The sequence below is a fragment of the Apostichopus japonicus genome, chromosome 20, assembly GCF_037975245.1.
Source record: "Apostichopus japonicus isolate 1M-3 chromosome 20, ASM3797524v1, whole genome shotgun sequence".
NCBI classification, from domain to species: domain Eukaryota; kingdom Metazoa; phylum Echinodermata; class Holothuroidea; order Aspidochirotida; family Stichopodidae; genus Apostichopus; species Apostichopus japonicus.
Genome location: NC_092580.1, coordinates 32,088,903 through 32,105,565, shown reverse-complemented (window position 1 = coordinate 32,105,565; position 16,663 = coordinate 32,088,903). Strand labels below are relative to the sequence as shown.

Sequence of the window (16,663 nt, the reverse complement as noted above, 5' to 3'; positions counted from 1 at the left end):
GTCACAGATAATATGTTGTCATTTTATTATTTAAATAGTTTATAACAGGGTTTATCCATTGGCTATTGAAGGCCTAATTCTAAAAATTTGACTTTATTGAGACTTCTTTGGCATTAAAAAAAAAAAATTCTTACTTGTCTAACTAGCAAAAGTTTTCCGACTGAAAATGCACTTTTCTGCCTGATTTTGCCAAATGTCCAACAAATTTGAAAATCAATGATAGCAAATTAAAAAGCTAAACAATATCTTAAATCTTCATTCCATTTTTATAATTTCTCTTGTGAAATCATAAAACAGCATACATTTTTTTGGGTGGTTAAGTATACATTTGACCTCTCGTCGAAAAAGCATCTAGATATGCCTGTCGCAGAATTCTTTCAAAATTGATATTGTTTGCATTATAGTTACAGTTGGGCATCTATTGTTTTTTTGTTGTTGTTGTTGTTGTTCCACGCTAGTTTGGCTTTTAATGCTTGCGACCATCCACCAACCCTTGATTTAACCTTACTTGAATCAACGTGTCAAAGGTCATCAGTATTGCATCCAAATATGCAACACAATTGAATAAATTGGTCACTCCTACTCAAACTTCAAAAGGTATTTTGCTGCCACCATTAAATAAAGCAGTTTCCTCCCTCAGACACACAATTAGTCATTTTAATACTCCAAAAGTTCCGGAAAGGTACTGTAATATTGTGACGAGCCCGGCTCCTCCGATAGTAATACTATATCGGGGCTCGCGATAGAAAGGTACTGGGGTTATCTTGATGCCGTATTTATGCTTCTTCAGGAGACGTCTCGAACGGAAGATAGATGAAAACAATGAGTTCTCAGAAAAACAAGTTGACAAGATCGGATTTGATTAGTGATTCAGTATAATTTCTTCTCTGTCGAATCTCTTACAAACAAAATTACAATGATTTGACTCCGTCAATTACGCAATTAGAAAGAGTGATGAAATGAAGACGAAGCGACGAACTGATGACGGAGTGATAAACTTGCGGGACCATGCCACCTTTTATACCTTACTCCAACGAAAATCCCACTGCGCACAATCAGAAGGCAGCCAATAACCTGACCATCCTGTATTAACTAACGATATAAAAATTAGTCGAGAAAGCACTGATCTGCCCTGATTGGTTGGGAGTTTGGAAGTCCACCCCTTTCTTATGGAAACTTCCATACCACGTGAGAAGAACTTTCTCGAATGTTCTACAGACACAATGGAATCTATTTTGGGAAAAGGCCCTGTAACAAGATTCAATAAGATAGTTAAAACTTCTCGTGGGAAAACTGAATCCATGACCTAGATAAATATATAAGGGGCCTGTAAGGTGTCTCGATGGAGTGTTTCGGGAACATCAAAGAGATGGTATCACTATTTCATAACAGTACTTTATTAGGCAATTAGCAATAACTGATTTGAATTCTTTGTGAAATGCCAACCATTGCGATTTCATGACCATGCAGGGCTTTGAAACTGTACGATCTGCAAAGATTTTGCATAGCTGGAAAATTGTAAAATTCACAAACTAAGATTTGTTTAACTCGTAGATGAAAATCTTTATCCTTTTCTCCGCTCTTTTAATGGCAAGGCCTAGATTTTTTTAAGCCTTAATTTCATTAAACAAAAGACTATGTATATATTTCATGTTTTTGTTTCCTATATTTGTAGACAATGCTTTACATATCTTCTAAACAGCAGGGCCAATCCCTGTGGTGCCACACCCTGACATGAAAGCTAAGTCATTTCAGTGTTCTCAGGAATGACTAATTCCTCTCAGCTGGAGTTGACAAAATTTGGAACTTTTACAATATTTTTTTCATCATTTCCCATGAGAAACTTTAGATATGATGATGATCTTTAGAAGCTTCAGACTTGCAAATAAACAGCAAATGAAAAATAAAGTTGACAACATAATTGCTGTTTAGATTAATTGTAACAGAGTCGCTAGATGAGGGCTTATAATAGGAAAAGTGTATTCGTATGAATATGACCATGCTGTCTACAGACTGAAGGGTGTACAATGCTAAAACAAATACTCTTGTGTGCATTGTGCAGGTTGGTAAAGCGCCGGTTATATATGATACTCTCAGAGGTCTATAAGCATCATTATAAAGTCATCTGTCAAAGTCATCATGTACTCGCAAGATCAAAAAAAAAAAACCCACAAAGACACACTGAATTGATAAGAATTTAAATTGAGAGTAGAAACAGGTGAGTTGTCTGTTACATATGACAGGAATATCTCAAACATTCTTAGATAAGCAAATCTAAGATAAATCGGACAATTATGCACAAAGACATGGCGAATGAAACCGACCTACTTACTCAGACCTACTTACTCAGACCATTACTTTGAAGAGGCAGTGGTTATAGTAACTCCATACCTATTTGATCAATCTTCATCACAGCTGATTGACTGAGAATTATCCCACTCACTTTACATACACTCCCAATCGTTTCCATGTGATTGAGTCTGATATGCAATGCAGCAACTCCAGGTTTTAAATGGTTTATAACTGGCAGTTTAACATACATACATCCTACAATTACATTTACAATTACCTTTAACATCTGGAGAATTGATTAGTCTAGTCACATTCATACCTGAAGAAATTCATGCAACCTTGATATTGTTCTGAGAAGAGTTTTTCTGTCAGTAATAACCAGACATAGTTAGGAGTCAGTCTAGAGTCAGTCTAACGTCTGTCTAGAGTCAGTCTAGAGTCAGACATGAGGCAACATCTCTGTAGCATACCTAAAACTTAATTATCTAAATGTCAATCATGGATACTGATCAGTAATAACAAGACTGTCAGTGCTGTCAGTAATAACCAGACATAGTTAGGAGTCAGTCTAGAGTCAGTCTAACGTCTGTCTAGAGTCAGTCTAGAGTCAGACATGAGGCAAACATCTCTGTAGCACACCTAAACCTTATTTAAATCTAAATGTCAATCATGGATACTGATCAGTAATAACCAGACTGTCAGTGCTGTCAGTAATAACCAGACATAGTTAGGAGTCAGTCTAGAGTCAGTCTAACGTCTGTCTAGAGTCAGTCTAGAGGCAGACATGAGGCAAACATCTCTGTAGCACACCTAAAACTTATTTAAATCTAAATGTCAATCATGGATACTGATCAGTAATAACCAGACTGTCAGTGCTGTCAGTAATAACCAGACATAGTTAGGAGTCAGTCTAGAGTCAGTCTAACGTCTGTCTAGAGTCAGTCTAGAGTCAGTCTAGAGGCAGACATGAGGCAAACATCTCTGTAGCGCACCTAAAACTTAATTAAATCTAAATGTCAATCATGGATACTGATCAGTAATAACCAGACTGTCAGTACTGTCAGTAATAACCAGACATAGTTAGGAGTCAGTCTAGAGTCAGTATAGAGTCAGTCTTACGTCTGTCTCGAGTCACTCTAGAGTCAGTCTAGAGTCAGATATGAGGCAAACATCTCTGTAGCGCACCCAACTTAATTATCTAAATGTCAATCATGGATACTGATCAGTAATAACCAGACTGTCAGTAATAACCAGACATAGTTAGGAGTCAGTCTAGAGTCAGTCTAGGGTCTGTCTAGAGTCAGTCTAGAGTCAGACATGAGGCAAACATCTCTGTAGCGCACCTAAAACTTAAACATCTAAATGTCAATCATGGATACTGATCAGTAATAACCAGACTGTCAGTAATAACCAGACATAGTTAGGAGTCAGTCTAGGGTCTGTCTAGAGTCAGTCTAGAGGCAGACATGAGGCAAACATCTCTGTAGCGCACCTAAAACTTAAACATCTAAATGTCAATCATGGATACTGATCAGTAATAACCAGACTGTCAGTAATAACCAGACATAGTTAGGAGTCAGTCTAGGGTCTGTCTAGAGTCAGTCTAGAGGCAGACATGAGGCAAACATCTCTGTAGCGCACCTAAAACTTAAACATCTAAATGTCAATCATGGATACTGATCAGTAATAACCAGATTGTCAGTAATAACCAGACATAGTTAGGAGTCAGTATAGAGTCAGTATAGAGTCAGTCTAGAGTCAGTCTAGAGTCAGACATGAGGCAAACATCTCTGAAGCATACCTAAAACTTAAATATCTAAATCTGAATCATACCCATTACATGGATACTGATCTTCTGAGACGACCTCAAGCAAAGTTTTGATGGAAGACAATAAAAGGAAGCTAAATATCTGTTACTAAGGTCAGCACTGACCAAGGAGCTACACGCATACTTGACTGAACGATGAAGCTCTCCAGCAATTCAACAGAGGGCGCTGTGTCATATCAGTCCGATATGAGTCCTAACCAGTACAAAACTTTGCTGTAGATCTCTGACTTTAGAGTAACACCATTGCCTCAAAGACATGCGAACATTATAGTGCTAAATACAAGAACACTTGATAATTTATTTACATGATTAAAAATTCATGTGATAAACTATAAGCTCTTAGGAGAACAATGGCAACAAATCATTGAATCTTAATTATTTCCCTAACCTTCATGTATACCTTCATTATAAGGAGTGGAGTGTTAGATGGTGGTGGAGTGGAGAGGAGTGTTAGCTCAGTGGTTAACGCCTGTGCCTTTCAATCATAAGGTCCCGAGTTTGAGTCACTCCAAGATTAATGTATGTCGTCCAGTTACAGAGTTGTTGACAATTGACAATTCATAATCATGGACGTTAAATATGAATCTAAGAGACTGACTTCTGTCACCATGCGGCTTTGATAAGCAAATGATGGCTTCTTCACGAGTTCCTGCTTGCAGGAGGATCTAAAGTAAATACATACATGCATTATTGGAGTTGCAATTGCATTGATCTGAAATTTTACTTAGGTTTTGCATCAAATTGCCCTGCTACTTGGCACGCATAATTCTTAACACATCTACAGATTTATGGTCACTGAAACAAAATAATATATATTGGAATTTGAACCAATGTTAGATGACAATGTAAAGGCTTTACTACTGTGTGCGATGTCCGTTTAAAAATGTTTGCGACCACTTTGTTTCAAATGTCACTTGATATTTTTATAAATTATTTCTCTCAACTACTGTGTTCTCATGAAAGCTTCTCATACACATACTGTATATGGGGAGATTGTTACCTCGTTGTGATGAGAAATTGCACCTATCCACCTGCATTTCCATTTCAGTAAACGTTCAGTCTTTTCTGCTACCATTCCAAAAATTTGTGCCTACATTTATTTTCTTCATTATGATTGTAATTTCTATCTACTCGATGCTGTAAAATAGTTCTATTCCTTTAACAATACAATCTCTCAAATAAAAGGATCCTCCCGGCAGCAGAACAGTTTGCAAACATAATACTGTATATGGATACATAGAAACTCATCAAAAGCCAATAAGATTTAATATGCTGGTTATATCGAGTATTCATATTGCGTGCTGCGGCATGTTTCGTGTATTAAATGGGTTTTTGTTTTTGACACTATTTTTACTCTACAATGTTTCTAATTCTTTCAAACGTCTCTTTCTTGTCTCTTCCTTTTCAACTCTTTTGACAGAAGAGAAATAGGGTCGACTGTTGCTTAGCAATCACATACAGCCTTGTGTTTAATTAATGATGTGTGCATCCATTAAACCCCCACACATACTGAAAGACGAGGAAGAGAACGAAAAGTCGTCAGAAACAAGCCAAGACGCAAGATGGATCATCTGTCCACGGTTTAATATAGCTAAAGGGCAGTGTTAAATGAAAGCTCACCGATGGCACGGAGGACAAATATATCGGACACACAAGAAAAGTTAAACGCTATCAAGACGGTTCAAATACGGAAAGGATAAGCTCAGCAGAAAGATTTTAGGAAATGAGAAAAAAAAAAAAAAAAAAACTTTAGCCTCTGTTTCTTAATTCTCTTCAGTTCAATGGCCATAGACTATCGTGGAAGAGAAGCTACTTTGACATGAGAACATTGTGTAGGGCAAACATGATTAATGGTGTAAAGACCAGTTCAATGATTAAATGACTGGCTTAGGAAACTCTTTACTTTATGTTGATAATACATTTTGTTTTCACACTTCAGCAGGAGAAGGCTCAGAAGTATAAAGGCAAGAAATAGGGCTTAACCTTAATTCAATTAAGAAAACTGAAAACAAAAAGGAACAAGTTGATACAACTTTGATATTGCCTCAGTGCAACTATTTATGTGGCATGTGCATGTATTTTCACCTTGCTAGTCAAGGAAAGGGTTGAGGGGATACAGCCCTCAAAGGCCCAAGGTCAAGAAGAGGCTTCTCATTTTTGATGGATCATCTGTCCACGGTTTAATATAGCTAAAGGGCAGTGCTAAATGAAAGCTCACAGATGGCATGGAGGACAAATACCGGCCACACGAGAAAAGTTATGCTATCAAGACGGTTCAAAAGCAACAGAAGAAAATTTGTCATAATTCCCTGAGAGCAGAGCTTGATATGGACCAGGGATTCCCAAATCATGAGGATATTATATCATTTGTTAAACTATAATGATACATAATAGAGAAACTCTATTTACAGGATTTGCGAGTGACAATACTTACCTGTCCCCCAGTTAACGATTATGCACTTTCCTATCTCTACCTGTACCACACTACTGGAACATTTTAGCACTGCGCCCTCACTTTATGGGCAACCCCCACCTCTTCTTCCTTTGGAATCTACCATTCCGAATGTAAAAACTTCACAAATTTTCTTTGCAATTGCATCCGTCGTTTTCAGTCGCTATCTAACATTTTGGTGATCGTTATTGGTTGATGGTCATCTGAAGCCTTGATGCACCAAAAACAGAATCATTTGTCAAAAGCACAGGTTTCCCTGTGTGACAATGTCTGTATCATGAACAATGTACAAAGTATATGTTTACTCTTGTGTTGGATAGCTCTGGAACTAAAAGTCCTCACATGATCATGTATCATATCCGCACTACAAATACTCAGTTGAAAATGCGCCCTTTAAAAAATCATAACAGCCTACCTGCCTCGGGGCATTTTAATAGGCTCACAAGATAAATCGCAGAAAATTTGAGCTGTGCAAGTGACTTTTCCACGTTCATTTCCTCTGCTAGGCTTGGCGAATTGATTACATAACACACAGGCTAACTTTCCAGACTAATAACCTTGAAAGGTGAAGAAGTGGGCAGTGGGGAAAAATGAACGGCAGTCTTACTAAAGGGCGGATTTTCAAATGTTGTACTTGCCATTGCTATCAAACGCATGCTACAGTAGTATTAATAAGTTAAGTTTCCGTATGGCAGGATTTGAAAAAAACCTTAAAAGACTTAGAAAAAATTTATGAACAATTTCCCAAGTGGGATTACGAGAGTAGTGACTTTAAATTCAGAATTAGATAGAGCCAGAGGGTGGTGAACCCACAAGAGAGGGCACAGGTCAAAAAATTTTCACCGATTTTGTAAACTAGGTGGAGTTCATAGATTTGTAAAGTTAAATCTGCTGTGCAGGCCGGTTAATAGGCATGAACTCCCCCCTACCGGCCTAACCAGCACATCTCTCAATCTGATTTAGTAAAATTATGGTTTCTCTCGGGCCCTTAATGCACTGACCAATGTTTCTCCCCGATGAATAGGTAAATAATTGTGAATTTGATCCTGCCAGATATCTGACAGTAGTTAAGTTTAGTGACCCAAGGATCAGGAAGCCTTAGAGTTGCTTATTCGAGACCCTATCCGTGTTTGTCTTCAAGCAGACATAGGATGATTGGACAAATTAGATGCTACAAAGTGGATCAACAATGGCACTTTGGGGCACCCTTGCATCTAGACTGTGACTGTGTAATCATGACGGTTGACAGTGGCAGAGCGTCCATACAGTCAGGGGGGGGCGGATGCCCCCCCTGACGGACTCAGCTTTTTATCTCTTTTTACTTATTCGCGATTATTGATTTTTTATTGAGCTCTCATCTACCTATTGACATTTGTCACATTTTGTTGGTGTAATTTTCTGACAAAATGCTCTAGAACAGCTATTTATTTTTCGTTTATCTGCAAATTAGCAAGGCCCAGAAAGGGTCATTTCCGGCGATCTAGGGAGTTTCTTTACTCAAAATTTTTCCGTACGCTCCGCGCCAACCTGTGGTGGCGCTCCACTTTGATAGTGTCGAAAGTGCCCCTACTGACCAATCTCACCCCCCCTGACCAATCCCCTAGCTCCGCCACTGACGATCGAGGTCTATTAGCGTGGGTCGATGAAGGTTGCATTCTTAGAATGATTCATCATGATCTGCTTTGAGAGGTGAATGAGTACATTACAAGCTGCAAGGTCCGAGCCTAGATTAGAGGCAAATTTTATAGAAAACATAATTGTACATCCCTTTAAGCCCGTTTGAGAAACAAAGAAATATACTCACAAGAGGTTGTGCTTCTTGTTATACTACACTGGAAAGATTCTTCTGCCTCAGTTTTGGTCTGCAGAAGAGAGCCACAAGTGTTTATTAATTTATTATTAAAATTCAACCATTGATCTACAGCCAAGGAAGCTCTACCAAGTTTGATTCAGAGAAATACAATTACCTGCCAGTGTGTTATCTCGGTTGGGGAGGGGCAGGGGGAGAGGAGGGGAGAGGGGAGGGAAGTGGAGGGAGAGGGGGAGAATGGTGCTAAAATGTTACCAAGAAAGGGACAATGTTACCAGGGAAAGGACAATTGTTACCAGGGAAAGTGCAAATAAATGTTGACTGAAGTCACTTGAGTGAGTATATGTAGTACTTATCTGTTAATTATCAATATAATTTTCCAAAACTTCCTGGTTTCAGGTGCTAATTTACGATTCTTATGTGCCTCCAGTGCTGCTTGTGCTGTTCGATCACTTAAAACTCTAATCTGACCGACAAAAATTGGCAACGTTTTAGAACTGCGCCGTCTATAACCCACTACTGGGTCACAGCCCATACTTGCTTGCTTCGAAATTGCATCTGCAATTATCTAGTTGATTATGACTCTGGTGGTATGTGAAGAGAGAAGTGAAGTAGTAAATTTTAAAGTCATCTCATGTATTAGGTAACCAATATTTTGATATCCTTAATGAAGCAATCTTAAAATTGTTAATGATTGCTCTTAATTAAACATTATTGCTGGACAATGACAGTGTCACAGACTGGAAACCTGATTCATTACTTCTGCCATGATTGTCATCATCAGATAACTGAAATACCCTGAAAATTTGTCGCTACCTTACCAAATATATCATATAGATATATTGATATTGAAGACACTTTGAGAAACATTAAGCATGTTTTTGAAGTTTGCAGATATCCTACAGAACTGAGGATAATTCTGTCTGGAACAAAACTGAACATGTGCATATGTGTATCTAGTGTGTTAATTTTTGCATGGCAGCCTGCTACTGTATGTATTACATGTCACATATAATTCCCTACAGGTAGTATGCATTTAAGCATAATGGCAAGGACAAAAGGCATATTTCCATACAACCTTTTTGGGTCATTGATGTATTGAATAATAGTCATGTTATATTTATGTGGGTAATATTATTGCTGGTCTACACATCATCATATAGTAAAAGGTATATTAAGTTCGACAGGACGTTACATATGAAATGTATTATGCAGTCGAATCTGAGTCAACTGTGCATGCATGTTCGTTGTTTCTGCGCTTTCTCATAAATTATTCACAAGAAATAAATCAGACCATCATGAATACAAAATATATGCAAATGTGAATACATCAATCCCTAAGAATTCTGCAATTCATGCTTTCGGGTCGACCCACCCCCGATAAGTATAGAGAATGAAAAAAAATTGATTATACATTTAAATATACATATGTATGTCTCCTTCAAGATTTGAATTATCTTGAAAAGAACTGTCGTTTGAATACAAGAGAACAGCTAATATATGAGAATTTCATTGAGTTCATACGTGAGAGTGTACAAGCAGAGAAGACAATGTAGGACGTAGCTATAATGGTTCAAGTACATTACAGCTAGCTGCTTCAAGTATAGACATATGTCTCATTCTAATTGGACAATGTTTAAACTATATATGTATGCCTGCAGTTCCTTGTCAAAACACACTATCAGCCTCATCAAATATCAATGTACTTTCATACATATATGTATACATTATATATTTACATATTTTCACTTTTCATTTGACTGCCAAGTATTGCTGAAGTAGGTCCTAGGGGGACCGAAAATTCCAATATATTTTCTAAAATTTTACTCCTTATTTGTCAATTATGAGTCATATCTTATTCTCTGGTTTTCTCTAATATTAATATATATTAATATATATATAAATACATATATATTTATATATATTTATATATATATATATATATATATATATATATATATATATATATATATATATATATATATATATATATATATAAAATATACATAGCACTTATAAAATGAAATTACAACATATCAATAACATTTTATTGCTACATTATAAAAAGGTTATAAACCATGCAGTATATCAAATGACATTTTACTTTGACTTTAATAAAACAAAGAGAGCAATGAGCCCAAAGTTTTTTTTTCCCGGTATATTTTGCCTGGTTTTATTAATTCTCCTTTAAAGGAGAAAAATACCCGAGAATTTTCTGATCAAGAATACCGTTTTGCAGTACGCTCTTTTCCACAGTTGCAACACAAATGCTTGAAAACTTTTCTGGGATGGGGTGAATGAATTAATTTCACCATGATATTAGCGTCCACAGTATATTCCTCTTTTTATCATTATCACAAATATTGTTCCTTCTTAACTTTCTTCCTCTTAAACAGTTATTGTAATGTTCAGTAAATGTAACTTGTGACCGAGAGTGGAACTCTCATGGCACTTGCAAATCTTTGAAGATCCTTCATGGAAAACTTGGTACACATACCAAGCTGAGTAACACCAATAGGTTTTTTTATCATTTATTTATTAATTATTTTTGGGCCAGATACATCCAGCTGTTGTAGAACCATATGCAATGATAAATACTTTTGTTAAAGTGAGGTTGTGATTGGTTAATTATAAGTGATGTACAAGGGTCAGTCCACTGGAAAGCAGCTGCACAAATTTTTGAGGTCTTAAACAATAATTACATCGATTTTGCTACAACAATAAGGGCAAAACTGCATCCATTGATGAACTCGAAAAGTACCAAAAAAATGATAATCTCTGAGAGACTGGGCTACATTAACTGCAAATTAGAGAATAACAATAACTGCACTCCCACTGAATGTAAAAATATTGCAGTGGCTGATGGAATATGAAACTATCGTTATATCGCTGAAAATATTGCAGTGGATGATGGCATATAAAAACTGAAACTAATTGCTGTGTGCTGTATTTATGGAGATTGTAACTACAACAAGCCTGAACCAACTGATAAAATCTGTTTCATTTCCTCTTTGCTTCAATAAGTGAACTTTTTACAAATCTCAAAGCTAAACTGGTTTTGGATATTTACAAAGTGAGCTTACCTGTCTCCTCACAACCTCAGCAATCCCACTCTACCTTGCCAAGAGTGAACTCTATTAATACCTATGGTATTGTATTAGTACCTATGCTATTGTATAAATACCTATGATATTGTATTTTAATACCACTTGATTTATATCTGATGCACTATCCAGCTGTCATGATGATACTGGTAGAGGACACCATTAAATAGTCACAACTAATATACCTTTCAACTATCCATAAACATGTACAATAAATCATCAATGAATTAAGAACGAGACGGATCTGCTAGGTGAAGATCACTAGCAGACAGCCAGGATTCAAATCTGGTTGACCAGTTTACAAGCACTGCTATATGTACAGACAGATATCTTAATTTAAGATCACTATCATAAAGCTAGGATTAAAATCTGGTTACATGAAGGTGGAAACATATCATAAAGACTGTCTATGGCATATATAGATGTAGTACAAAAAGCCAAGTGCTGCTATACACAGTAACAGTAAAAGCGACTATGCAAAAGACAAAACTTCTACAATATAGAAGCAGAATTTGGTAAACAGACTTTGTTTTACCCAAAGAGATGATGCATATAGCAGTGGGAAATCTATATTTTACAGTGGCTTAATTAAACCCTAATTAGTGCCTTTCTTTCTTCTTTTATATTCCTTCTTTTTTCTTCATATATAAATTTTTCGTTTATAACTTGCATGGATGGATATATACTCATGACGTATGACATTTTGAAAGGTCACACCAAATTTTCTTGTGCAATTAACAATCTCTTTCCAGTGCACCAAGGTGCCGAATGTACTTGAAAATACTGATCAAGCACATTCCTGATGTATTCCTGGCAGATGTTTTCCCCTAAAATTAATCCCATTTTTCCTTGTTTTTCTCTTTAATTATTTTGTTTGAAACTTGATACAAAGTTGGAATGTTGTAGTATTAAAGAAATTCAGATTACAAGAGATGATGAATCCGATCTGAACTCCCAAACAAGAGATAATTTTGACAAGACAAGACACAATAAAAAAAAAACTTGTTGAAATAGTTCATTTAATCAATGGCAAAGTACTTTATCCTGCTCATGTTTATTGCACCCATGCAGATAAAAATTGATAAAATTACACCGACCTGTTTTGTCATTACTTAACTTAATGCTGTTTTAACCTAACACATATATATGTATCACATTATCAGACTTGACAAGTGTCACTGAACATTGTAATGCAAGTGAACCAACATAGCAGGGTACACTCTTATCATATAAAAACCCCATCAAAGGATGTGCCTGGGTGAAGAGGCGAATATAAGGATTAACTGAACTATTACCAGCTGTGGGCAAATCAACCATAGCATTCCATATAGTTCTATGTACATAATTCAAATTCAAATGTTAAAATTTAAATTAGTATCCTTGTTGCCATGAAAGCATACACTGACTGTTTGCCAAAATGACTACAGGAAGTGTGTGAGACTAGTGAGATAAGTGAATGTGAAGGCTGAATTACCTGGTGTTCTTTCTTTCATTTCTTTGTTTCTTTAGTTTTATACAGGCCAGGGTAACAACTATTCCATCAGAATATCTTACTTAACAATGTCCACTTCTTTCATTATACTTATGTAACTCCTACAAGTGTATGCAATGCCTCTTTCCAACACTAGAATTGTTATGTCAGATATGCATTAGTTAAAGCAGTGCAAATCTTGGTTGAGCCAGGAGACAGAAAACAGGTTGATCTAAACTATGATGATATCTTCAGGCTTGTAAAACATGCTAGGACTTGTTCCCATGAAAATCGATGAAAGGAAAAAAAATTACAGCAAGAGTTTAAACCATTTGATTTTCAACATCAGAAAAAAACGGTGAATTCCTATCACCAGATACTTAATAAGAAAATAATGCACAATAACTTCTAATTTTATGTTTCATTTCAATCCCAGAAAACAACAAAAACACAAAACATTCAACAATAAAAATACATGTGTAACAAAACCATGTCTTCACTTTTCAAATATCATTTATCTCTGGTCAGTGGATCAAGCCACCATAAATGGCATTATATTGCTGACAACAGGGCTATCCATTCTTCATACTTTTGTTGGAATTCTTGGCATGGCTTACAATCATAAGGTCCCGAGTTACTCCAAGATTAATGTATGTCGTCCAGTTACAGATTTGTTGACAATTGACAATTCATAATCAGGACGTTAACAATGAATCTAAGAGACTGACTCCGGTCAGCTGGCGACTTTGATAAGCCAATGATGGCTTCTTTACTCTGGATGCATGCATTACGAATCTGGCTCAAACAGCGATGTTTACTGATTCAACCATTACAGTGATGGACATTATTTCTACATTGCTAGACTGCACTGATAGACATGTAACTCCCATCACGATGAGACTGCAGATGGAGGTACATACAGCCACCCTCTGTACTCATAAACAAGGTTTTGTTTACTGAATGTTCATGTATTGCCTCTCCCTACTGCAGAGTGCTTTAATTTAGTATTACATGACTTTAATTCGGTATTAAACTACAGCAATTTACTACCTGCATCATAAACTAAAAGTCAATTTGTTAATGATCACAACCGGATTGCAATTAAACACAAAGCAAGTTCAGGTATCGCATGTCTCAAGGCTTTTTAGTGTAAATTTTTTTGGGAAAGGAATTGATATGATGCTTCCTACATACTTCCTGCATGCTTGTTGCATGGTTGCTGTATGCAATACTGCTTGCTTGCTGCATGCTTAATGCATGGTTGCTGCATGATTGCTACATGATTGTTGCATGTTTGTTCTATATGCTTGCTGCTTGTTACATAATTGCATGCTGCATGTGTGCTTGCTTTTGCATGCATGTGTGCTTGCTTTTGCATGCATGTCTGCTTCATGCCGGCTGCATGCTAGTTTTAGTTTTGCTGCATGCATGCATGTTTACTAGTTGCACAATTGCATTCTGTGCTTCCTGCATGCTTGCTCAAGTGCTGCATGCAGCTAGGCTTGCTACATGTTTGCTGCTTGCTTGCTACATGCTTGTTGTTTCATTGTTGCATAATTCCTGCATGTTTCCTGCATGATTGGTTCATGCATGGTTCCTGCATACTTCCTGCATTCTTTCTGTGTCTTGCTTGATGCATAACTGTTGTGTGATTCCTGTGTGATTCCTTCCTGCATGGTTCCTGCATACTTCCTGCATTCTCTCTGTAGTTTCTATCTTGTTGCATAACTGTTGTGTGATTCCTGTCTGATTCCTTCCTGCATGGTTCCTGCATACTTCCTGCATTCTCTCTGTAGTTTCTAGCTTGTTGCATAACTGTTGTGTGATTCCTGTCTGATTCCTTCCTGCATGGTTCCTGCATACTTCCTGCATTCTCTCTGTAGTTTCTATCTTGTTGCATAACTGTTGTGTGCTTCCTGTCTGATTCCTTCCTGCATGGTTCCTGCATACTGCCTGCATTCTCTCTGTAGTTTCTATCTTGTGGCAAAACTGTTGTGTGATTCCTGTCTGATTCCTTCCTGCATGGTTCCTGCATACTTCCTGCATTCTCTCTGTAGTTTCTAGCTTGTTGCATAACTGTTGTGTGCTTCCTGTCTGATTCCTTCCTGCATGGTTCCTGCATACTTCCTGCATTCTCTGTGTCTTGCTTGTTGCATAACTGTTGTGTGATTCCTGTGTAAATCCTTCCTGCATGGTTCCTGCATACTTCCTGCATTCTCTCTGTGTCTTGCTTGTTGCATAACTGTTGTGTGCTTCCTGACGGGTGATTGCTCACTGCATGTATGCTTCTACGTGGTTGTTGCCTGCAGTGCATGCTTGCTACATTGTTGCATACAGGTGATTTGATCTGTTTTGGCTCATCATAAAGAACAAAGAACAAGCATCAAGACCATCTTTGACTATTTAAATGCTGCTTGAAAGTATAACATAAATATGAGTCAAGCTAACGAATACCATTGGTACTGGATTTTGTAGCAAACAGCATAAAACCTTTAGCGACAGACAAAAAAATTAGCGAACTCCTTATCTACTGCAAAAAACCTGTGTAGGCTAATATGTAAAAGTTAGAACTTGATGTTTTGATCCATTACCAATTAGATCCCCTTCTTACACCCCTCAGAGTTTATCTCCACCTCCCATAATGACCTCTCATAACTCTTTCCTTTCAAATTTCCTCAAGATCTCCTTTATCCTGTCTTCTTTTGCTCTATTCATTGATCAGTTGTCCAATTCAACTGTCTGTCCATCCATGTCTCTCTGTCCATCTGTGTCTCTCTTAATGTGTTCAAAGTTTATTTTCATTCTAAAGTCCCTGAAGATCCTGCTAGGTTCGAAACCTCAGACCCTTACCTTCAGCATTAAAATTTTACATCCAGTAGGTGGTACCGTTATGGACAAAATCCGAAAGGAAAAAAATCCACTAGACAATTATGTGATCCAGGCACTTTGGATGGTAGAATGAGATGGAAGAGCATTGACCGGAGGGGCGGGTCATAGAGGGCGCACAGTGTTAAACAGGTTTATACCAGGATATTCTAAGCACGGTAGAACTAGGGTGCTACGGTTGTGGGGAGACAGGTAAGCGAGGAGCTAAGTAAAATACCTCAGACCCTTTACCTTCAGCATAAAAATACTCCCAGAAATGAAACCAACAGGCTTGCTAGGCCATCGCAATGTGTTTGAAACCTCAAAACTGAAAATAAAGGACAAAAATAAACTCCCAGGTCTTTTGGTATTTTCGTCCTGCCAGCTAGGGTGTTAATTAAATTCTAAAAAAGTCAGTTCTATAAATATAGGAACCACATGACACTGATCTTCTCCACAACTTAAACAAAGAAGTGAAAACTTGTGGTCTCAATTTGCTTTCGCTTTCAATAGTTATAAACAATTGAAGTGAAACAAAGCAGTGAAAAGTTGGTTAATTGCTATATGAAAATGGTAGCGTGAATTGATATATATATGTATACAATTCAGTTGCCAACAGGAAGCAAAGAGCCCAGGTTTTTCTATCCAGGAAAACTAAAAGAAAGTGACCCTAATTGGAAAAGTTAAACAAGAGACTTTTAGATCTTTGATCGGGTAGCCGGCAGATCCCTGCTTTACATGCGCGTTGATAATGACAACGTCCTGTGATAGCTTTGTTTCATTATATAACAAGCATTCAGCATTAATTAACAATCTCATTTTTAAGTTTCCGGACGGGTTA

At 37.0% G+C, this 16,663-nt stretch overlaps 1 protein-coding gene across 3 annotated transcripts in view; it reads right to left on the bottom strand.

Moving 5' to 3' along the window:
- LOC139961670 (uncharacterized) overlaps positions 1–16,663 on the bottom strand; it is a 118,882-nt gene that overhangs the window by 47,545 nt on the left and 54,674 nt on the right. For all 3 annotated transcript variants that reach the window (XM_071961056.1, XM_071961055.1, XM_071961057.1), the window contains exon 4: positions 8,377–8,434. In XM_071961056.1, the coding sequence (XP_071817157.1) occupies positions 8,377–8,434 (58 nt within the window). The remainder of the gene's footprint in view (positions 1–8,376; positions 8,435–16,663) is intronic.